General features: G+C 49.6%; 1 protein-coding gene across 3 annotated transcripts in view; it reads left to right on the plus strand.

Moving 5' to 3' along the window:
- The first annotated feature begins 12,700 nt into the window (after positions 1–12,700).
- LOC119956102 (microsomal triglyceride transfer protein large subunit-like) overlaps positions 12,701–25,295 on the plus strand; it is an 86,066-nt gene continuing 73,471 nt past the window's right edge. For 2 of the 3 annotated variants that reach the window (XM_038782963.1, XM_038782964.1), the window contains exons 1-4: positions 12,701–13,170; positions 20,525–20,715; positions 22,937–23,071; positions 23,743–23,850. In XM_038782963.1, the coding sequence (XP_038638891.1) occupies positions 13,092–13,170; positions 20,525–20,715; positions 22,937–23,071; positions 23,743–23,850 (513 nt within the window). In that variant the 5' untranslated portion in view covers positions 12,701–13,091. The remainder of the gene's footprint in view (positions 13,171–20,524; positions 20,716–22,936; positions 23,072–23,742; positions 23,851–25,295) is intronic. The other variant, XM_038782962.1, reaches the window with a different exon arrangement.

Here is a 25,295-nt window from a genome sequence, read left to right on the forward strand (position 1 = left end):
TATCTTTGGGTTGTGAGGGCGAAACCCACACAAACATGGGGAGAACGGTTTAGGGTAGCACGGTAGCACAAGTGGATAGCACTGTGGCTTCACAGCGCCAGGGTCCCAGGTTCGATTCCCCGCTGGTCACCTGTGTACCATCAATTGTACGTGAGGCGAGTGATTTACCAAAGTCCGGCTTTAATAGACTAGAACACAGCTCTGCGATCGTCTACAATGGAAAGGACGATTGTCAGGCGTCTGACCATTTATACCTCGTTAATAGAGGTGTGGTTAACTCAGCCTCTCGGGCAATCGGTCGAGAGGCACATGACCGACCAGGGCCAATGGTAAGCCGACGTTCTGGCCCAATGGCAGACAGGTATGCAGATCATATCACCACAGTCACTGCCTGTGCGGAGTCTGCACGTTCTCCCCGTGTCTGCGTGGGATTCCTCCGGGTGCTCCGGTTTCCTCGCACAGTCCATTGATGTGCAGGTTAGGTGGATTGGCCATGATAAATTGTCCCTTAGTGTCCAAAAGGTCAGGAGGGGTCATTGGGTTACGGGGATAGGGTGGAAGTGAGGGCTTAAGTGGGTCGGTGCAGACTCGATGGGCCGAATGGCCTCCTTCTGCACTGTATGCTCTATGACTAATGTGCAAACTCCACCCGGACAGTGACCCAGAGACGGGATCGAACCTGGGACCTCAGCGCCGTGAGGTTGCAGTGCTAACCACTGCGCCGCCATGACGCCCTTGGAATACCAAATATGCAGGTTTGACAAAGGGTCACCCAGACTCGAAACGTTAGCTCCCTTCTCTCTCGCCAGATACCGCCAGACCTGCTGCGATTGTCCAATATTTCCTGTTTCCGTTTCAGATTCCAGCACCCGCAGTAATTTGCTTTGATGTTTCTGCAGGGTATTCTGATTAACGTGGGAAAAGCTGGGGATGTCTCCTCACTCACCACGGAAGGGCAGTTGACTTTCAGTGAAGTCGGAGTGATTGGTAGGAACTGCAACATTGCTGCCAGTAATAAATTCACCCCGTTATTGTTCCGTAGGCCGAGCAACTGAAATCGAAACAATATCCAGATAGGTTAGTTGAGTGGATTTACGGGTGCCTTGGGTAGAAATAATAAGTAAATTACCAAACACTGACATGTAGCAGAGCGTCCATCATTTCAACCAAATGGAACGACAAGGTGCATTGTGTGGCTTGCTGAAAGCACATTCTTAAAGTAGCTTGAATTCTCACATTATATGTAATTTTTGACAATCTCACCCTCGGAAGCCAACTTAGCTTACTGCCAACATCATGCAGTGATTAACAACCGTAGCACACCTCGCCAAATGATCTGTGACCACGGAATACAATACCTGGATTAATGTACTTGCATTACATTTGATCATAATTGGTTTCAGTAGTCATGGTTCATTGAGTGAAGATATACTACACAGGTAAGTTATTTATCTAAATGAAAGGACACAGGGAGGCACAGTCCATTAAAGCTCCTTAATGCACAACCATGATTATATTTCACAATAGAACATTGCCAACTCCTTGCGGCTTTCAGAGTCATTCTGATAAAGTCAATAAAAGAAAACCTTGAAGAGGGAATAAAATAAGAATTTGAGCATTGGAACAGTTACCTTCAGGGGCTGGTTTAGCACACTGGGCTAAATCACTGGCTTTGAAAGCAGACCAAGGCAGGCCAGCAACACGGTTCAATTCCCGTCTCAGCCTCCCCGAACAGGCGCCGGAATGTGGTGGCTTTTCACAGTAACTTCATTTGAAGCCTACTTGTGACAGTAAGCGATTTTCATTTCATTTCATGTCAGCACTGGGCAAAACTACTTATTTCCTTTCAGATTAAGATAAGGGACCTTTTAGAAATGTCCAGATAAATCATAGAATTTACAGCGCACAAGGAGGCCATTCAGCCCATTGTGTCTGCACCGGCTCTTGGAAAGAGCACCCTACCCCAAGCCCACACCTCCACCCTATCCCTGTAACCCAGTAACCCTACCCAACTTTTTGGACACTAAGGGGCAATTTAACACGGCCAATCCACCTAGCCTGCACATCTTTGGACTTGTGGGAGGAAACCGGAGCACCCGGAGGAAACCCACGCAGACCCGGGGAGAACGTGCAGACTCTGCAGAGATAGTCACCCAAGCCGGGAATCGAACCTGGGACCCTGTGAAGCAACAGTGCTAACCACTGTGCTAACGTCCCCCCCCCCCCCCCCCCCGAAATCACAAACATTCAGCATGAACATATTTGACCTGTTTTTTTTTTGGATGGGGTTGACATGGTTGGATAAATGAAGGAGGTTCAGGCGCGTTAGCTTGTCTGTGTTTTCAGAATATGTTTGATAAGGCATCTCATCAGAACCTGCTTCGAATAAATGCAGGCATATATTTAGTGTTAGCAAGGAGCCAAACGCCACCCGAGCCATGTTAATCTCCCTCAACAACTGCCGATTGGTGTTCCTCCCGTACTCCTTCTCCACCAGCCAATCAGGCTCCCAATCGCCGCTGACTTCCCAACATTCTACGCCTTTTGTTGGATGTCATGTAAATAACCGACCCCCCCGAGCCTAAACCTCGCGAGTCCTCCACGCAATGGAGGGGGTCGCATCGGAAAGGAAGCGGACTGAGTAAAAAAGCTCAAACTCCTTCTTAAAATACGTAGCTAAGGATTTATCCCAAAGCAAGGGCGGGTCGAAACGCCACTGAGTAAAATCTCCAGGAAGACAGGAGCATGGCCAAAGATTACAATGCTACCCATAGAGCAGGAGGATACCAATTTGGATGGCTCTAGAAATAATGATTCTTGCATAACGTTGATGAGGGGCGAAAAAAACGTGAAATCTTTATCCCTCGGATATGGTGTCCCCCACCTCCTCACAAACTCACAGCAACACCCTTGCCAGAAGGGTAGGGGGATTCCTGGTGACTGGGAGATTATCCACCGAGGGGTTTGAGCGATAATTAAAGTTCCGCCCCCCCACCAGAGAATTAGCTGAGGACAACTTGGCAAATACTTCAGTAATGAACTCCAGGGAGTGATTTGGAGGACCGGACTCATTCATTATCAAAGCAGCTTTGCCATATGCAAGACCCTGAACAATCGCATATCGGGCAGCAGGGTGGTTAGCACTGCTGCCTCACGGCACCGAGGTCCCAGGTTCGATCCCGGCTCTGGGTCACGGTCCATTGGGAGTTTGCATATTCTCCTCGTGCCTGTGTGGGTTTTGCGCCCACAAGCCAAAGATGTGCAGGGTAGGTGGATTGGCCACGCTAAATTGCCCCTTTAGATTTCGAATTTAGATTTAGAACAGTACAGCACAGAACAGGCCCTTCGGCCCTCGATGTTGTGCCGAGCAATGATCACCCTACTCAAACCCACGTATCCACCCTATACCCGTAACCCAACAACTCCCCCTTAACCTTACTTTTTAGGACACTACGGGCAATTTAGCATGGCCAATCCACCTAACCTGCACATCTTTGGACTGTGGGAGGAAACCGGAGCACCCGGAGGAAACCCACGCACACACGGGGAGGACGTGCAGACTCCGCACAGACAGTGACCCAGCCGGGAACCGAACCTGGGACCCTGGAGCTGTGAAGCATTGATGCTAACCACTATGCTACCGTGCTGCCGCTTAATTGGAAAAAATTTCAAATAGAAGCAACAATAACATACCTATCCTCCTTGTCCCTCACATAATTCTCCACCTTGAAGGGAACAATTTTATGAACAAAAGTTGTGCTACTCCCCTGCTGCTGGTCGAGAAAGAGGCGAAGAAAACCTGCCCCACCCAGTCCTGCTTAATCTATAAGTGCTTCCTTGTCATTCATATGAGTCTCCTGAAGGCAGCACTATGGCGCAGTGAGTTAGCCCTGCTGCCTCACGGCGCCGAGGTCCCAGGTTCGATCCCGGCTCTGGGTCACTGTCCGTGTGGAGTTTGCACATTCTCCCCGTGTTTGCCTGAGTTTCGCCCCCACAACCCAAAGATGTGCAAGGCAGGTGGATTGGCCACACTAAATTACCCCTTGGTTGGAAAAAATGAATTGGGTACTCTAAATTTATAAAAAAGAAAAAAAAAATGAGTCTCCTGTAACAAGGCGTTGTCCAAGTTTTCCTTTTTAAGGAGAACTTTTTCCTTTTGATAGGATGAGGAATTTCCTGCACATTCCAGGAGTTTAGTTTTAAACTAGCGACTGCGATTGTACAATCCACGAGAAAAAATATAGGATTCTCACGCCACATTTGTGGGTGCACCAAAACACACCTCCCCCCCCCCCCATCTCAAACCACACCAGAGCCAACATGAAGTACGTATGGCATTCTTTTCCTGAAGACGCGATCTGCCTTGTACCACTGCAGAATCCAGCCAACATCTTAAAAACCCCAGCACAACTAAAATACAAAAAAAAATCCAGGGGAATGTTCCTCAACACACGTGAGGACCCTACGGCCAGACCATCATTCCAGTCAGGAAACTTCAAATCTTTCTGTAACTTTAAGTTTTTAAATGCGTACGTTAGGATTTCAAATCTGACAAAGGCCCTCGCTCAGAAAGTACTGACCAACCTTGGCAGGAACAAATTGATGATCAGACCGCACTCCTCTATTCGCACATCGAAGGTGTTATTTAAAAAAAAAAAAATTTAGAGTACCCAATTATTTTTTCCAATTAAGGGGCAATTTAGAGTGGCCAATCTACCGATCCTGCACATCTTTGGGTTGTGGGGGTGAAACCCACGCAGACACGGGGAGAACGTGCAAACTCCACACGGACAGTGACCCAGGGCCGGGATTCGAACCCGGGTCCTCAACGCCGTAGGCTGCAATGCTAACCACTGTGCCACCGTGCTGCCCATCGAAGGTGTTATAAAATCCATACATAGAATTCCTGCAGTGCAGAAAGAGCCCGTCGGCCCATTGAGTCTGCACCGACGCTCTGAAAGATAGCCGGGGTGGCGGGGCGGCATGGCGCGATTGGCACGGCCCCCTGGCGATTCTCCGACCCGGCGAGGGGGGGGGGGGTCGGAGAATCCCGCCCCCTGGCTTGTAGACATGGCAATGATTTGTGATGGATCTGCACCTTCTTTTCGGTCACTGTGACCCTGGCGTTAGGCCACCCAAAAAAACAGATCTTCAACTGATCCGAAAAGCAAGTATTTCCATGATTCACGAGTGCAGGCAGAGGTTGTAAACCTCCAGCTAACCATTGCGGTTGGCTGTTGGCTGCCGTAGAGTTTGTTGTGAAATTTGAAATCGATGCAGGGCAAACATTCTCTGTGAGCCTACAACAGTGACGATGCTTTGGGAACACGCGTCCTTGGCGAGTTGAACGCACTGTAAGAGGCTCAAGTGCTTTATTTGGATTTGCGGAACTGGGTCAGAACACTCTTGGCAGGTGCTAGTAAATGGCATGTCATTGTTTTATACAATTCAACCACGTTATCACCACACTAAGTGCATGCTAAGCAGGAAAAAAATTGCTTTCAATGTGTGGCTTGGAAACCATCAATGTTGTTCTTAATTAATCTGCGATAAGAAATGAGACTGAAATTTGAGTCTTCAAACTCCAGGCAATAAAGAAATGCCTCCAACAATGCAGCATGCGCAATGGTTAACCGACTGGAGTTCATTTTTGTCTAGTTATCAATCTGCAATTAAGGGGGTGGCACGGTGGCGCAGTGGTTAGCACTGCAGCCTCACGGCGCCGAGGACCCGGGTTCGATCCCGGCCCTGGGTCACTCTCCGTGTGGAGTTTGCACACACGCCCCGTGTCTGTGTGGGTCTCACCCCCCACAACCAGCGCCGGCCCTAGGGTTGCTGGCGCCCCGGGCAAGCTGAACTTCGGCGCCCTTGGGGGGGCGGGGCCTAGGGGGAGGCGGGGGGGCGGGGCCGAGGGGGAGGCGGGGGAGGCGGGGGGGCGGACCCGCGGGGGAGGCGGACCCGAGGGGGGCGGGGGAGGCGGACCCGAGGGGGGGGCGGGGGGGGCGGACCCGAGAGGGGGCGGGGGGGCGGACCCGAGGGGGGGCGGACCCGAGGGGGGGCGGGGGGGCGGACCCGAGGGGGGGCGGGGGGGGGCGGACCCGTGGGGGGGGGCGGGGGGGCGGACACGAGGGGGGGGCGGGGGGGCGGACCCGAAGGGGGGGCGGACCCGAGGGGGGGGCGGACCCGAGGGCGGAGCGGGGGAGGCGGACCCGAGGGGGGGAGCGGACTGAGCGGGGGGAGCGGACCGAGCCGGGGGGGCGGACCGAGCCGGGGGGGGCGGACCGAGCCGGGGAGGGCGGCCACCGCGCATGCGCTGGTTGGCACCGGCCCAACTGCGCATGCGCGGGACCCGAGTCTGGCGCCCCCTAGCACATGGCGCCCCGGGCGACTGCCCGAGTTGCCGGTGCCTTGAGCCGGCCCTGCCCACAACCCAAAGATGTGCAGGGTAGGTGAATTAGCCATGCTAATGTTTTTAAAATAAATTTAGAGTACCCAATTCATTTTTTTTTCCAATTAAGGGGCAATTTAGCGTGGCCAATCCATCCACCCTGCACATCTTTGTGCTATGGGGGTGAAACCCACGCAGACCCGGGGAGAATGTGCAAACTCCACATGGACACTGACCCAGGGCCGGGATTCGAACCGGGGTCCTCAGCGTCGCAGTCCCAGTGCTAACCACTGTGCCACATGCTGCCTTTCAGCCACGCTAAATTGCCCCTTAATTGGAAAGAAAGAAGTGGGGACTCTAAAAAATTTTTAAAAAATCATTCTGCAATAAAGCACGTATTTGAATCTCTTCCTCCCGGATTAGTTGTGATAGTTGATGAGGTTTGTTGGCCTTTAACACAGAGGGAATTGGAAATTCTCACCAGCTGAAACCCCCAGGGAAATCCAGCTCACCAGAATGCAGTTCTCAAATCCCAAACCCCTATGGAGGCTGCAATGATGATTGACGGACGGTTAAAGATTTCCCCCGCACTGATCCTATGGCCTGTGCACCAACTATTAACACCATGATAGAATCTAATTTAATTCATATAATTTATAGAATTTTCAGTGCAGAAGGTGGCCACTTGGCCCATCGAGTCTGCACCAGCCCCTGGGAAGAGCACGCCTCCGCCCCCCCCCCCATTCCCGTAACCCAGTAACCCCACCTAACCTTTTTGACACTAAGAGGCAATTTATCACGGCCAATCCACCTAACCTGCACATCTTCAGACTGTGGGAGGAAACCGGAGCACCCGGAGGAAACCCACGCAGACACGGGGAGAAAGTGCAAACTCCACACAGACAGTTACCCGAGGCTGGAATCGAACCCGGGTTCCTGGATCAGTGAGGCAGCAGTGCCAACCACTGTGCCTCATATAATCATATAAACTCATATAATCGATTAAGCCTTTGTATGTTCACTCCTAATTTCTTACAAGTTTGACGTATATTAATCAAGGCAGGATTCAGGCTCAACACTGATATCGTACAGCAGCAATTACGATCCAATGGATGTTCACGAACTTATCATCTAGGTGACAGACATTCAGTTGAACAAACTGAAGGGTTACTGCTTATGGTGAGGAGCCAATCTGACACAAAAAAAGGGTTAAACCAAAGACAATGGCCTTCAAAAAAGAGTGCCTCATGCTGCAAGTCTTTATTCTAAACCAGCTTTCTGTGCCTCATGCTGCAAGTCTTTATTCTAAACCAGCTTTCTTTTGTGCATATCCAGCCCTATGTGTGTGCTTATACTGTGCAGTGTACTTCCATGTCGTCTATGTATTTTTTGATATTTATTTTCCAAAGTTTTATTCTTTTGTCATCGCCAAGTGGCTAGTGTCGTACTCAAGTACATTCACTAAATGGCCAGTTTTTAACTTCATTTTGTCAACGCCAAAAGGCCTTTTCGTATACGAGTGTGTACCAGCCAAGTGCCTGACAATAAAGTCATATTTTTGAACCTCACCAACCTACCCATTCTTATTAGAAGAGGAAAATAGGAGTCCCATCACACGGGTATGCCACGTTTCAAAGGTTCTCAAAGCCTGATCAAGGGACCCAGCATATCGAACAGGGAGGCTGTTGAGAGTCGTCCACCTTTCTTTCCTCTGACACCTCCTCCCCCACCAGCAACGTCCCCCTCCCCCACCAGCAACGCCCCAACCCCGTCCTCACTCACTTGCGACCTGGGTCCCTTGTCGATCCTCGGCCTCTGGTGGGCGCATTACCAGCGGCGGCCATTGCTCCTGGTGGCGCTGACGGGCAATGGAAACCTGCGGGCCTCTGATTGGATCTTGGGCGATGGGACCTCCACTCCTGGGGACCTAAATCCCAGGAAAGGTGCAAAGTTGGCCAGTTAACTGCCTGATGGGCACTTAATTCCGGGGGCCTTCCTCAACGGAGGTGACACAGGGCTCTATAATAGCACCTTGCTATTCTTCCTATGAGAGATGATAGGGTGGGAAAAGATTCAGGTGGGACATATGCACCAGCATAGACCTGTTGGGCCGAATGGACCTTTGCTGTGCGGTAAAATTGTATGTAAACTTACAGATAAATTAAAAATTTTGTTTTGCAAACCTAAATATTCATGTGTAAAAACGCAAAACAAAACAGGTTCACATTTGTTTTGTGGCGGGGTGTATTGAATACTAAATAAAAGCATACAGAAAGAAATCATTTTTACAGGACAATACTGTGCAATGTTTTTTAACTATATTTGCCTACAGGTTTGGGAGTAGGAGGGGCATCCTTCTAATTGTAACGTGAAATTTCGAGAAGAGATTGAGTTTAGCTTTCTAATCTAGTGTGTAGTAAGTAATGCAGTTAAATGACTATTTGTGCACATCCTAGACTTCTAGCCACTTAACCTTGGAAGATATATCAATCAACTGAGATCCAGCCCATCCCTCAATGAACTTCCCCATTTTTGATATTTGTAATGACGGAGGGCAATCCATCATACAAGATTCCCCCAGAGATGATAGAGATGGGGCCGTACTGGTAAATTGTCCTGTTATTGTACGATACAAGGAAGGCCGATTGTCAGCCAGAATCTCACCAAGGTGCCCAAACACAACTCTCCAGGGCATCCAACAATTAAGAGCTGGAGTGTTGGATCCAGGCTAACGCTTCGCTGCTATACTGAGGGAATCCTGCATTGTCTGTCACGCTGTCTTTCTGAAAAATCATTCAGTGGCCGTCACTTCTTCATAAGGTCAGAAGTGGAGATGTTCACTGATGATTGCACAGTGTTCAATACCATTTATACCTCCACAGAAAATGAACCATCAGCAAGACCTGGACAACATTCAGGCTTGGGCTGATAAGTAGGAAATAACATTCACACTACACAGGCAATGAGCATCTCCAACAAGGCGTACAGGTGAGGTGGATTGGCCATGCTAAATTGCCCTTGTGTCCAAAGGAGGAGGGGTTACTTGTTTACAGGGATAGGGTGGGCTTAGGTAGGGTGCTCTTTCCAAGGGCCATTGCAGGCTCGATGGGCCAAATTGCCTCCTTCTGCACAGTAATTTCTATTCTATGCATTCTAAGATAGAATCTAACAACCTTCCTTTAACATTCAATGGCGTCACCATCACTGAACCCCCACTGTCATCATCCTGGAGGTTACTGTTGACTAGAAACTGAACTGGACCAGCTATATAAATAGTGTGGCTACAGGAGCAGGTCAGAGGCTGGGAATCCTACAGGAACTCACCTCTTGACTCCCCAAAACCTGTCCACCATCTACAAGGCACAAGTCAAGGGTGTGATGGAATACTCTCCACTTGGTTAGATGAGTGAAGCTCCAACAACACTCAATAAGTTCGACATTATCCAGGACAAAGCAGCTGAATGGATTGTCATCCCATCCACCACCTTCAACATTTGCCCCCTCCACCACCGACACACAGTGGCAGCCGTGTGTACCATCTGCAAGATGCACTGCAGAAACTCACCTAGGCTCCTTCGACACCACCTTCCAAACCCACAACCTCTACTATCTAGAAGGACAAGAGCAGCAGATACCTGGGAACCCCACCACCGGGAGGTTCCCCTCCAAGTCACTCACCATCCTGACTTGGAAACATATCGGACGTTCCTTCACTGTCGCTGGGTCAAAATCCTGGAACTACCTGCCTAACAGCACTGTGGGTGTACCTACACCACATGGACTCCAGCGGTTCAAGAAGGCAGCCAACCATATCTTTTCAAGGGTAATTCGGAATGCGCAGAGTCACCCACATCACATGAAAGAATGAAAGTTCCAACATGTCTCCACCATTGCCATTAGCAGCTGCTACAGACCATTCTCCACCCCCAACAACCAGTCGGATTGGCCTACTGGCTACGTCCATGGCCGTCTCCTCCACATTCCTCATGGCCTCAGTCCAGCCAATGTCAAGGACCAGGAAGGGAAGAGAGATTGTGACAATTGTGGTGTGTGTCTGTCATCCCCTGAGGCAGAGTGCATCAACACAGAATACCGTAAGCAGCTGATGGTGCCACGACGCTAACATCTCCATGGCAATGTCTTTTGAGGCTTTTCAAGCCTTGACTTGGTTGAATGTGCTCCTTTGCCCCAATGTAAATAGGCGGGAATGACGATTGTTTTGCTGTGGAAAGCCCATGATGGGTCACCTCTTACAGAGTCAGCAACCCGCTAGACAGCCATTGGAGCTTGCAGTCACCTGTGCGTTGCTCTAGGCCACCTCCAAAGCCCCTCCAGCCAACTCTGGCCACTTCTGGCCTCACAGGACAAACTGCTTCACCTCGACATCTGACCGGAGCTGCCTAACCCACACTGCCCCCCCCCCCCCGCCCCCTCCCCACTACTTCCTGTTGGGTCGACAACCCTCCAGGGTTGGCCTGGAGTCACCAGGAATTGAAGCCCAGTCTCCAGGTCACTACAGTGTGCAACGCTGGAGATAAATCATCGAGGCATTACAAAGGATTGTTTCTCTTTGTCATTTTCTTTGAACATTTCTCTCTACCAATATAAAAATAATGAGATAAATGGCGGGGGCGGGGGGGGGGGGGGGGGGAGTGAAAAGAGGCTGTTGGGCTGATGTGAAGCATTATTCAATTGGATAATGAGTCTTTTTACCTTCTAACTGGCCTCGGAAGGCCGTGCGTCACGAGGGTGGGACTGTTGACCGACTAATGGCTGGGGTGGGTGGGGTGGGGGTAGGGGCACATACTCATGTGATGAAACCTCCAGTAATACATTTAATCCCAGTTGGCAACCCTATCTCTGCGGTCGGCCTGCCCGACTCCAGTTCGTAGCCCCCACCCGCCCCATCCCCGGAACAAAATTCCAAACGTTCGGGGAAGTTTCTCCGGAGTGAGGTCTGCCGAGTCTGTAACTTTCCCAACTCGGAGAGAAAATTTGTCCGGCCTTCCCATTGTGGAATCTCACCCTCTAACACTGGATAATAATATAATCTTTATTCGTGTCACAAGTAGGCTTACACTAACACTGCAGTGAAGTTACTGTGAAAGTCTAAAAGTTAATGGGGGATTCTGGCGTACATTAATGATTGGAGCACATAGAACATAGAACATAGCACAGAACAGGCCCTCGATGTTGTGCCGAGAATTTCCGAAACCAAGATCAAGCTCTCCCACTCCCTGTCATTCTGGTGTGCTCCATGTGCCTATCCAATAACCGCTTGAAAACTCCTAAAGTGTCCAACTCCACTTTTACATTTTTAAGTCAGCACATCTTTGTTGTGGGTTCCCTGAATAAAGCTCTGCTCTTCAGGTGTGCAATTTTGTACATTGTTAGAGATATATCACCCTATATAAATAAAGTCAGTCCTAATTCCTCATACAACTGATTTTTAAAGTGAGGCTTAATAAGCTGCACTTCTTGTGTTTTTTTGTAAAATACTGTGATGTATTCAGTATCAAATCTGTACTGAATCACACTGTTCCATGTCAGTATAATTTTGTCGCTCTTGACAACAAGTTTCTCTTTGTCTGCTTCTCCCTCCTGCCCTGTCAAATTCTTCCCTTTGAAGCCAATACTGTTTCAGGCTCCATCTGCCAATTAGGTTGTTTCCTGGGGAGGTTGAAAGTGTGACACCAGTTTGGGTTGGTTTGCAGAGCAGTGTTTCCAGTCTTTGTTCATTTCAAGAGGCCAGAGATCTGACGCAGATGATAGTTAGACTGGCACAACCACACACACTCTCAGATAACACTAGACTAGACCGCCAAACACTCACACGACCCACACAAACTGGCATATAATCATACAGGGCACACAGAACCACACACTCACTCACACCCAGTCACCCCCCCCCCCCCCCCCCCCCCCCCCATACACACAGACTCACTCAGTCACCCCTACACATAGACCCACTCACACCCCCCCACACACACACTCACTTACACACACAAAGACCCACACCGGTCACCCCCCCCCCCCCCATACACACACAGACTCACTCAGTCACCCCCACACATAGACCCACACACACTCACACCCACACAAAGACCCACACATAGACCCACACACTCACAGTCACCCCCACACATAGACCCACACAGACTCACACCCACACAAAGACCCCCACATATAGAGCCACACAGACTCACACTCACCCCCCCATAGACCCACACACACCCCCCCCCCCCATAGACCCATACACATCTCCACACACTCACCTCCTTCACATAGACCCACACAGACTCACACACACACACTACACATAGACCCACACAGACTCACACACACCCTACACATAGACCCACATAAACTCACACAGTCACCCTCACACATACACTCACCCCAAACAGAGACACGCAGACTCACTCTCAGTCACCCACCCCGTGGCAGAGTCAGTGACCTCTCCCGCCCACCTCTCGTTCGATGACAAAACTTTCAGGAGTTCCGGCAAAGATTCGTCAGTTTCACTCTTTTTTTTGAAACATTCCTTTGCCAGCGGTGCAGACTCTGCCTCTCTCCAGTTCCGTCACACTAGCTGACGTTACCCTTCCTGATCCCTGTCTAGCCAGACGCTCAAAAAGCCCCCAGCCTCGCCCCCCCCCCCCCCCCCTGAAATTGACCGGGGATCTTTAAAAAGTGAAACTTCATGCAGAAGATGGCGAGTCCGGAAGTGTCAGGGAAGTGGCTGCTCATTCTGGTGATCATCACACTGCCATCAGCTGAAGGTGAGGCGAGCTGAGTTGGAACGAGGCAAGAAGGCTCAATGTCAGCCAGGTTTTATTGAGGTTTCTGATTTTTCCAGTGATTGTCTTGTCGCCCAGTGGGTGGTCTCCCTGCCTCTGAGCCACCCCAGGATCTGATGGCCAAGGAAGGTATGGTCAACAGTCTGACCTGCAAAATCCTCCCAGTGGCAGGCGGGATGAGTGGGAGGGTCCCCTGGTCACGCGGAGTGGAACCCCTCAAGTTAAAAGTTCCTGGTGGCAGGCTGGTGATGGGTCGCCTGGGGTCAGAGGGTACCGAGGGGCATGGCCTGTGGGGGGTGGGGTGGGGGGGGGGGGGAGACACCTATCTGACCTGTGGCACTAGGTTCACGGTCGGAGGTGTGCCTAGCCGCATTGCTGCCTTGCCGGCTGCGGCAACGGAGTTCCGTGCCCATCCACGCCAGCCCCACCACCTCTGCCCTCCCCCTCCCCCTACTGCCCCCAGCCCTGGCAGAAGACCCCCGGCCAACGGCAGAACTGTCAGCAAACTGTGGTGATCTCGGACACTTTCTGATTTCCTGATTTTTTGAAACCACAAGTGAAACTCGCCGTCGGGAATGCCTCCTGGCGGAGGGGGAGCATCGCGGAAGCCCAGGACAATACCGGGTCTGGGCCGCTAATGATATGCTAACGGCGTTTACTGCGTGAGCGGAGTAGAACACATTGACGCCGCTGTCGAGGCACCGGCACACGGCATTCCGTCAGGCAGCCAGCGCTGGCCAAGACTTACGCCTCGCCGGCGATTCTTCGCCTGATCACCTTTCCCGATTCCGCCGTCGGCCGACGGAGAATCTCGCAATCACTGCAGCGGGAATCCCGTGAACTGCCGTGAACAGACGGAGAATCCTACCAAAGCCTCCCTTGTTCACCACGAGGTGGAACTAATGATTCCAACCTGTGTTTTTTAAATTTAAAGTGCCCAATTATATTTTTTGCCAATTAAGGGGCAAGTTAGCGTGGCCAACCCATCTACACTGCATATCTTTGGGGTTGTGGGGTAGAGACTCACGCAGACATGGGAAGAATGTGCAGACTTCTCACGGACAGTGACCGGTGCTGAGATCGAACCCGGGTCCTCGGCGCCGTGAGGCAGCAGTGCTAACCACTGCGTCACTATGCCGCGCCTCAAATTAATCCAACCTGACCTTCGGAGCTGGTGTGTAATATGGTCAGTGCCTGAACAGGGAAGAGATGGGATTGAAAGGAGCAGGGCTGTTGGGGGGGGGGGGTCACTGACTAAGAATTTCCCAGCGTAACATCAATAAATAGATGGGGAAAATGCGCGTGGCAGAAAGGCTCGGGTTTGGTCGGTCATATTTATTCTGTGTAAAATGTGTGTGCACCCGTGTGCTTGTAAACCGTGGGGCGATTCTCCAATATGGAGCCCAAGTGTTCGCGCTGTCGCGACCAGCGCCGCATCAAACGCGCCGGCGTAAATGGTGCCGATTCTACGCACCGCGGAGATTCGTGTGCCGGCGTCGTGGCGCGGTTGCGGCGATTCTGCGGCCCGACGTGGGACTCGGAGAATCGCCCCCCCTATATATAATTATATTCAGATTCCTAATTACATTAAGTGACTACACCATCGGAATGTTTCGAGTTCCTAAGGTTGTAAAATATGTTAATTAAGTCCCTTTGCTCAGAAGAGAAGCACAGTACAGGGAGGCCATTCGCCCCATCGATTCTGAGCTGACAATTTTGAACAGCAGTGAAGTTAGTTCTGAATCACCCTCCTCTTTCCCTGTATCCCGGCAGTTTTCCCACTTCCAAGTATTTATCCAATTTCCTTTTAAGTTACTAGCTCTGTATCCACCAGCCTAAATCTTCTGTTTCCCTCTCTAAGTGGACCAGTGTCTTCGTAATCCAGTACGCGGCAAAGAAATCAATACTGTTTTTGTTCAGTTAGGACATGGTCCCGCATCCCACGTTAATTCATTTTGTTTACAGAGTCGCAGCATTGTTACGGTGCAGAAGGAGGCCATTCTGTCCCTCAGTGTCTGTGCTGGCCCTCAGAATGAGCCTTTCCCCTCCCACCCAGGCTTTGCCTTCTTCCAGACCCTTCCATCAGGCAGAAGGTACAGCAGTCTGAAGACCCGCACATCCAGACATGGGAACAGCTTCTTCCCCACAGCTACTAGACTCCTCAACGACTCCCCCCCTCAGACTGATCTGTTCCCTGTAACACTATTCACGACGCCCTATGCTGCTCTTGCTCGTGTATTTGCTTTGTTTGGCCCCTTGTTCCGCAAGGCTCGCCATCTAATCTCTGATTGCATCTCTGCAACCGGGGCTGGTTTAGCTCAGTTGGCTGGGCGGCTGGTTCATGATGCAGAGCAAGGCCAGCGGCGTGGGTTCAGTTCCTGTACCGGCTGAGGTTCTCCATGAAGCCTTCTCAACCTTGCCCCTCGCCTGAGATGTGGTGACCCTCAGGTTAAATCACAGCTCTCCCCCCTCCCCCCTCCAAGGGGAAAGCAGCCTATGGTCATTTGGAACTTTACTTTACTTTACGTTCAGCTCTGTAACGCTCTTTTGATGTCTTTCTGCTGGAATGAAATGAAAAAAAAAAGAAAATCGCTTATTGTCACAAGTAGGCTTCAAGCGAAGTTACTGTGAAAAGTCCCTAGTCGCCACATTCCGGCGCCTGTTCGGGAAGGCTGGTACGGAAATTGAACCGTGCTGCTGGTCTGCCTTGGTCTGCTTTAAAAGCCAGCTATTTAGCCCAGTCTGCTAAACCGGCCCCCTTTACTGTGTAAAAGGACTATGGCTGTTAAAGTAGATTAAAGAAGTTGAAACACTATGATTTGAGTAATAGGTGAAAAGCATCTGTTTGCCTCAGAAAGCTGGGAGTTGGATTCAGCTCAGAAAGGATGATTTTTCCTTCTACCTACCAACTCAATTAGACCATAGAAAGGTTATAGTGCAGAATGAGGCCATTCAGCCCCCCATGTCTGCGCCAGCCAAAAAGGGGAAAAAGAATCTCGCCACTGATTCCAATCCCGCTTTCCAGCACCTGGTCCATAGTCTTGCAGATGACAAAATTTCAGATGCAGATCCAGGTACCTTTCAAACGAGTTGAGTGTTTCAGCCTGTCCAAAATGGATATGTAAATTCTGAAACCATGCAGAATTTTGTCTGTAAAATTCAGACACTTTGACCAGTTTATTATTCAAACGTTTTACCCAGGTTCCCTTATTTGCGAGATGGACAAATACAAGCTCACAATTCAATCCAAGTTTATTTTAAAACACCCCCACCCCCACATTGATTCTGCCTACACCTCCCGCTGCCTCAGGAAGGCAGACAGCATTGTCAGAGACCCCTCCCACCCAGGCATTGCCTTCTTCCAGACCCTTCCATCTGGCAGAAGGTACAGAGGTCTGAAGACCCGCACATGAAATGAAAAATGAAAATCGCTTATTGTCACGAGTAGGCTTCAATGAAGTTACTGTGAAAAGCCCCTAGTCGCCACATTCCGGCGCCTGTCCGGGGAGGCTGGTACGGGAACTATGACATCCAGTCATAGGAACAGCTTCTTCCCCACAGCTACTAGACTCCTCAACGACTCCCCCTCGGACTGATCTGTTCCCTGTAAGAACACTATTCACGACGCCCTAGGCTGCTCTTACTCGTGTATTTGCTTTGTTTGGCCCCTTGTTCCGCTCTGTAATTAATCTCTATTTATCGATGTACCATTTGTCAATGTTCTCTGTTGATTATTCATTTTGGGCTACTATGTACGTACTGTGTACATTCCCTCGGCCACAGAAAAATACTTTTCACTCTACTTCGATACATGTGACAATAAATTAAATCAATAATACAGTTATCCCCTAAATTGCCCCAACTATAGTATGTCTTAAGATTCTTAATACCACGTGTGCCGATGAACTAGATTGAGCTGCGGGTCCCATCCTCTGACTCTCGGTCTTCTCAAGGCCCTTGTCTGTGAAGGTGCGTCTCGCTCGCTGCTTCCTTCTATCCTCTGGTCCACCATGGAGTCTGGTCACCATGGGATAGTGGGAAATTTGGCCAGTTGGATATCGAACTGGCTAACCAATAGAAGTCAGAGTGTGGTGGTGGATGGCAAATATTCAGCCTGGAGCCCAGTTACCAGTGGCGTACCGCAGGGATCAGTTCTGGGTCCTCTGCTGTTTGTGATTTTCATTCATGACTTGGATGAGGGAGTTGAAGGGTGGGTCAGTAAATTTGCAGACGATACGAAGATTGGTGGAGTTGTGGATAGTGAGGAGGGCTGTTGTTGGCTGCAAAGAGACATAGATAGGATGCAGAGCTGGGCTGAGAAGTGGCAGATGGAGTTTAAACTGAAAAGTGTGAGGTTGTCCATTTTGGAAGGACAAATATGAATGCGGAATACAGGGTTAACGGTAGGGTTCTTGGCAATGTGGAGGAGCAGAGAGATCTTGGGGTCTATGTTCATAGATCTTTGAAAGTTGCCACTCAAGTGGATAGAGCTGTGAAGAAGGCCTATGGTGTGCTAGCGTTCATTAGCAGAGGGATTTAATTTAAGAGCCGTGAGGTGATGATGCAGCTGTACAACCTTGGTAAGGCCACAATTGGTGTACTGTGTTCATTTCTGGTCGCCTCATTTTAGGAAGGATGTGGAAGTTTTGGAAAAGGTGCAAAGGAGATTTACCAGGATGTTGCCTGGAATGGAGAGTAGGTCCTACGAGGAAAGGTTGAGAGTGCACGGCCTTTTCTCATTAGAACGGAGAAGGATGAGGGGCGACATGATAGAGGTTTATATGATGATCAGGGAATAGATAGAGTAGACAGTCAGATACTTTTTCCCCGGGTGGAACAAGCCATTACAAGGGGACATAAATTTAAGGTGAATGGTGGAAGATATAGGGGGGATGTCAGAGGTAGGTTCTTTACCCAGAGAGTAGTGGGGGCATGGAATGCACTGCCTGTGGAAGTAGTTGAGTCGGAAACATTAGGGACCTTCAAGGGGCTATTGAATAGGTACATGGATTACGGTAGAATGATGGGGTGTAGATTAATTTGTTCTTAATATAGGACGAAAGTTCGTCACAACATTGTGGGCCGAAGGGCCTGTTCTGTGCTGTATTTTTCTATGTTCTCTGTTCTATGTTCTTCTCCGCTGCCTCTGTGTCGGGTCTTCACTGGGAGGGGGGGGGGGGGGGGGTGGTCTCTGGATACCTCTTTCTTATCCCCCTCTTTGCGCTATTCCAGAAGCTTCTCTGGCCTTCAGCCAATGAGGTATTGGGGCGGAGATCGCAACACCCAATGGAGTTGCTGATTGCAAGTCTACAGGACACCATGAACCCAAGCCCAGGGGTCCATCCCCAGGTGCATTGTCTGCACGTGACCTTATTCCATGTAAGGTGATCGAGGTGCCAGAAAGTCTGGCTTCATCTGGGCAATCCACAACAATCGATCCACTTGAATGGGGCCGATTATCATCCGATCATAATAATGATTATCTTTATTGTCACAAGTAGGCTTACATTAACACTGCAATGAAGTTATTGTGAAAATTCCGTAGTCGCCACATTCCGGTGCCTGTTTGAGTATACGGAGGGAGAATTCAGAATGTCCAAATGACTTCACAGCACGTCTTTCGGGACTTGTGGGAGGAAACCGGAGCATCCGGAGGAATCCCATGCAGACACGGGGAGAACTTCTGCACTGTAAATTCTATGATAATAAACTTGCAGACTCCACACAGACAGTGACCCAAGCCGGGAATTGAACCTGAGACCCTGGAGCTGTGAAGCAATAGTGCTACCCACTGTGCTACCGTGCTGCCCACTGTCGTGTCTACCAGGGAAGGCCCAGACTCTCCCCGGCTGTCTGTCTCTGTCCAGCGTGTTCACACTTAGATTTCCGAATTCCCATCTGGCCCGTCTGTGCTTCTGACTGTGGCTTTAACTTAAAGTGATCAATTCTATATCGGGCCTAAAATTCAGGCTGTTGGCCATTTTACCACACCGATCCAACATGTGGATAAATGAAAAATAAATGAATTCTCTAATTGTCAGGAATAGTTGACGCTCAGGAATAATCAGCATGTGTCCAGTCCGAGCCAACCTTCCTTCAGCCATTTCATCGTTAAAATTTTATTGTTAAAACACGGCCCTAAAATGCCATCTGCTGGCCCCTATCCAACACATGAAACATCTAATCCAACAGCGTGAGTCCAAGTATCATCACCCTCAAAGCGGCACATCTTTAGAGATTGCATAAGCCTTACTTCTTCCAAACTACACAGAGGCTCCATATGCAAATACTCCAGGTCTGTTGGAGAATTGCTTTTGAAAACATTACTGCAACAGATATAAAATGCAATATATATATATCAATTCCTTCCATTTTTATCAGAAGCTAGTCGGGAAGTTTGAAACATTAAGGACTTTATTAAGCCAGAGAACTAAAAAGGCTTTCCCCCCTATTCGAAAATGAAATGAAATGAAAATCGCTTATTGTCACGAGTAGGCTGCAAATGAAGTTACTGTGAAAAGCCCCTAGTCGCCACATTCCGGCGCCTGTTCGGGGAGGCTGGTACGGGAATTGAACCGTGCTGCTGGCCTGCCTTGGTCTGCTTTCAAAGCCAACGATTTAGCCCTGTGCTAAACAGCCCCTATTCAAATCCTGAACAGATGTGAAATGATTTCAAAACACACTTTCAGCACGGTAGCATTGTGGATAGCACAATCGCTTCACAGCTCCAGGGTCCCAGGTTCGGTTCCGGCTTGGGTCACTGTCCGTGCGGAGTCTGCACATCCTCCCCGTGTGTGCGTGGGTTTCCTCCGGGTGCTCCGATTTCCTCCCACAGTCCAAAGATGTGCAGGTTAGGTGGATTGGCCATGATAAATTGCCATTAGTGTCCAAAATTGCCCTTAGTGTTGGGTGGGGTTACTGGGATATGGGGATAGGGTGGAGGTGTTGACCTTGGGTAGGGTGCTCTTTCAAAGAGCCGTTGCAGACTCGATGGGCTGAATGGCCTCCTTCTGCACTGTAAATTCTATGATTTAACACACTCTGTTGAAGAACGGATACCAAGAGGTCAGCTATATAATGAAATGAAAAAATGAAAAATGAAATGAAAATCGTTTATTGTCACGAGTAGGCTTCAATTAAGTTATTGTGAAAAGCCCCTAGTTGCCACATTCCGGCGCCTGTCCGGGGAGGCTGGTACGGGAATCAAACCGTGCTGCTGGCCTGCTTGGTCTGCTTTAAAAGCCAGCGATTTAGCCGAGAGAGCTAAACCAGCCCCTTAATTATTGCAATGTATACTTGTTCACAAAATGTAATAATTGTACTTTTTCTGCCTTAGCGCAGACTGTAGGTCTTGCATACAGATCCGGCTCATTGTTTAAGTACCAATACAATGTGGATTTGTTATTGGAGACCTTGTCCAGCGTGGCAGAATTGCCCAGAGCCGGGTTCCGGATTGAAGCAGTCATCGAGCTCCGCGTGGTTTGGGGAAATAGCAGCAATCAGCAGGAGCAGCTCGTTCATTTGCAAGTAAGTGCGTCGCCCTTTTTTTGTTGTTTTGTTCCATTTTAACCCCTGCAGGTTGAGATCTGGGTGATTGCGGGTTGAGCGCTTTAACCCCTCCATAGGCCGCACCCTCTCCGTGACCTCCCCAGCCCAACAAGCCTTCTGATCCCTGCCCTCTTCCAATTCAGGCGTTCCGGATTCCCAACGCTCCAACGTTGGCGGCCGTGCCTTTAGCGACCTGCGGTCTAAATTCCGGAATTTGCTTCCCTAACTGCCTCCATCCCCGCTCCTTTTAATCCATCCGTCAAAACCCACCACTCTAATCAAGCTAATGGTGACTGGTCCGATATCACTGCCGGTTTATTGGTGCCAAAATATGTATGATAACTCTCATCGAAAAAGCTTAGATCGCAGCCATCCAATATCCCGATAATGATTTTAGTCTTGGAAATATAACTTTCCAGCAAGTCCCAATGCTAGCTAAATTATTCCTTGTCTTTACACAGTTGTTTAGAATTTCCAACAGCAGAAACTGCCCGAACATGGTAATCCTTTTTGTTATTCATTGGTTGAATGTGAGGACAGTGCCAAGACTGCCACTTATTGCCCATTTCTCATTCCCGTTGAGAAGGTGGCGGCGAGCTGCCTTCCAGATCCACTGTAGTCCATGTGATGTAGGTCCGCAGGGTGAGGTGACAGCGGGTTCTTCCACGATTTTGACCCCTGTGATGATATGATCTGCATACTCGTCTGCCATTGGGCCAGAACGTCGGCTTACCATTGGCCCTGGTCGGTCATGTGCCTCGCGACCGATTGGCCGAGAGGCTGAGTTAACCACGCCTCTATTAACGAGGTATAAATGCTCAAACGCCTGACGATCGTCCCTTTCCACTGTAGACGATCGCAGAGCTGTGTTCTAGTTAATTAAAGCCAGACTTTGGTAAATCACTCGCCTCGCGTGCAATCGATGGTACATCAACCCCGCGCCAGCGAAGGAGCGGCCGATATATTTCCAAGTCAGGATGGAGAGTGACTCGGAGAGGAACCTACGGACCTCAAGGGACAGGGGACAAGGTTTTCGTTCCTCCCAGTCCCTGCCCATAACCACGCTAATATTTTTTTTTTTAAATTTAGATTACCCAATTATTTTTTCCAATTAAGGGGCAATTTAGCATAGCCAATCTACCTATCCTGCACATCTTTGGGTTGTGGGAGCGAAACCCACGCAGACACGGGGAGAATGTGCAAACTCCACACGGACAGTGACCCAGAGCCGGGATCGAACCTGGGACCTCAGCGCCGTGAGGCAGCTGTGCTAACCACTAGGCCACCGTGCTGCCCTTCCACGCTAATATTAACAGTTCAGAAACATTAGTAAGTTTCAGATTCAATTTGATTTTGAAATGCTTTCAAATGGCTGCTGGGCGCTTGAATGGTCTTCCCCACTCGCTGAAATCCTTCATTGACGCAGGAAGATTGGGGAAGCTGGCGTACTTCGCCTTAGAGTAGAGTAGGTTAAGGAGAGATAGATGAGGGATGTTCAAGTTTCCTGATTGAGTAAGTTAAGAAAAACAGTTTTCAGTGAGATAGGGACCAGTAAAAAGAGTGCACTTACTTAGGGTTAATGGCAAAACTGCAGCCGTGACATGAAGGAAATGAATATGCAGCGAGTTCCGATAATTTTTAACGACAGGGAGCTGGAAGCAGATGGAATAATAATGTTCAGAAGGGGCAAGCTTAGGAAAATGGAACTAATTGGATCGTTCTTGCAAACAGTGGCTAGCACTGTGGCTTCACAGCGCCAGGGTCCCAGGTTCGATTCCCGGCTGGGTCACTGTCTGTGTGGCGGAGTCTGCACGTTCTCTCCATGCCTGCGTGGGTTTCCTCCGGCTGCTCCGGTTTCCTCCCACAGTACAAAGACGTGCAGGTTAGGTAGATTGGCCGCGATAAATTGCCCTTAGTGACCAAAAAAGGTTAGATGGGGTTATGGGGATAGGGTGGAAGTGAGGGCTTAAGTGGCACAGGTACCAATGGCCTTCTGGGCTGTATAATTCTATGATCCGAGCCAATTAGAGTCTGTTTTGGAAGTAACGAGCTCTGTAATTCTAGACAAGCCTGAAAAGCACATCCGGGTCTGCAGCAGTTTGGAGAATTAGACAAGGAACTGGACACTCTATCCCTGGATAAATTGTTAAAATTATAATCTTACACTCTTGTGCGTGTGCCCCTCTGCTTTGGTGAACAGATACAGGAAGTAAAGCTATTGAATGTGTCAGAACGAACGGAGGACCAGAACATCTTCAAGAATATCGACATTGAGGCTTTGCTGGGGCCTACAACATTGAAAAAGCCTGTAATCTTTCACTGGAATTCTGGAAAGGTAATTCATTTCTCCTCTTTAATCGGGGGCACCGGGATCATAATCTCAGAACAAGGTCGGTCATCCGGGATGGAGACGAGAGGGACGTCTTCACTCAAAGGGCAGTATTTTCCAGTCCCGCCCGAAAGTCAATGGGCTGTTGGCTGCCCCCCCCCCCCCCCCCCCAACCCCCACCCCCGCCCCCGCCCCGCACTGGATTCTGCCACAGTGGGGCGGGAAAATCCCGGCCAGATGGTCAGTTGTGTGCACTCAAGGCTAACACGGATGCATTTATGGGATATTAAGGGGGTTGGGAAGGTGGAGTTGCGGTAGAAGATGACTTTATTGAATAGGGTAGTGAGTTCAAATGGACAAACAATCTATTTTTTAGATTCTTGTGTTTATGGAACCTAAACCTGTAGACTTACATTAATATAGGTTTCCTATCGGAGTGTCTCACGGTTATTTGGAAGTTGTGGCAGTGTCATGTTTGAATTTAAACTGTATTATTATTGATATTAACTCCAGGACTCTTTCTGTCCTCGTGATGCTGGGCAAAAGTTGACAGAGTAGACTCGATGGGCCAAATGGCCTGCCTCCTCCTGCACTGCAGGGATTCTGTGGTTTCTGCGGAGTAACGCTCCTGAAATTTGAGGCTTTTCAGGAGTGACTTATTGCATTTTATTTTTCAGATAGAGGCCCTGTACGGCTCTCCTGAAGAAACAGGATTAATCCTAAACCTAAAGCGAGGCCTGGTCAGCCTTTTCCAGCTGCAGACCGATCCGGGGACAATCACCGAGGTAACACGTTCGTATCATTTGAACAAATTTGGGTTTCCTTCCCCGTTCTTCCTTTTGACGCCCTCTTCCTGCGAGTCCTGGCAGTGCACAAAATGGCCGCCACAGTCGCCGACGGAGCAACAGTGACAGCTGTTCGATGCACATGAAACACTTTGGGATATCCTTGGGGAAGAGACAAAAACCCCAATGTAAATGCGATTCACACTCGCGTGTCTCTTCGTTCTCTCTTTCTTTCCTTTCTTTCCGTGCTTCATGTCTGGGAATGGAGGATAATATGAACCAGGAATAGGCCTTCTTGACCTGGGAGATTACACGCTGATCATGCCAGTTTTCTCTACCTCTCTGTGATAATTCAAGAATGGGTGAGCACCAAGTTTAGTAACTGAACAAATTATTTCTTATGATAAGGAATAAACTATGAGCCGATTTTATGAAATGTGCGACCGACTACACTTCAACTCGTCCCAGACTAGCTGGGGAAACCCCCGCTCAACTCCAGGATTCGTGCTCTCCGACCCAATTGGCCGATCGAGTCATATGATCCCTCCACCCTCCGAAAACATTGCACCCCCCCTTAAAAAGATTCGCTACTACATCCCTCGCTCCTTAAAGCAACAATAAACAAGTTATTTAACACAGTCCATGGGGTGACACGGTAGCACAGCGGTTAGCACTGTTGCTTCACAGCTCCAGGGTCCCAGGTTCGATTCCCGGCTTGGGTGACTGTCTGTGCCTAGTCTGCACGTTCTCCCCGCGTCTGCGTGGGTTTCCTCCGGGTGCTCCGGTTTCCTCCCACACTCCAAAGACATGCAGGTTAGGTGGATTGGCCGTGATCAATTGCTCCTCAGTGTCCAAAAAAGGTCAGGTGGGGTTACTGGGTTACAGGGATAGGGTGGAGGTGTGGGCTTGGGTAGGGTGGTCTTTCCAAGGGCCGGTGCAGACTCGATGGGCCAAATGGCCTCCTCTGCCTGTAGATTCTAAGATTCTACGATGAGCTCAGCTTGCGTCAGGGGACTTTCTCTTCCTCCGGGAGTGACGTAGTTCAGCAGGTGGTGTCTCCACAGCAGAGGTCGCTTCGTTTAGACTCTCAGAAATTGGATTCTCAACTTGCAACAGTGCATCTGTGGCCTCTCACTACTTCAGTTCCCACAGGTACACCACTTGGCCCTTCCTCGGGTTCATTTGCTTCTATACTTCTTTCACTAATAAGTCCATAAGATATAGGAGCAGAATTCGGCCATTTGGCCCATCAGGTCTTCTGCTCCATTCGATCATGGCTGATAAGAACGTTACTAGCAGCTATAATGGGAGCAGACTCTGTGTGACTCCTTCACTCTCAAGTAGTCTCAATGCTTTTTTGGGGATTTAATCTTGAACTTCCATCTCATATGATACCTGGGCCCGTTCTGGACACAGCAGCACCTGGGACCCAACTCGGGCCACTC

Source organism: Scyliorhinus canicula, chromosome 22 (genome assembly GCF_902713615.1).
Source record: "Scyliorhinus canicula chromosome 22, sScyCan1.1, whole genome shotgun sequence".
In the NCBI taxonomy this organism is placed as follows: Eukaryota; Metazoa; Chordata; class Chondrichthyes; order Carcharhiniformes; family Scyliorhinidae; genus Scyliorhinus; species Scyliorhinus canicula.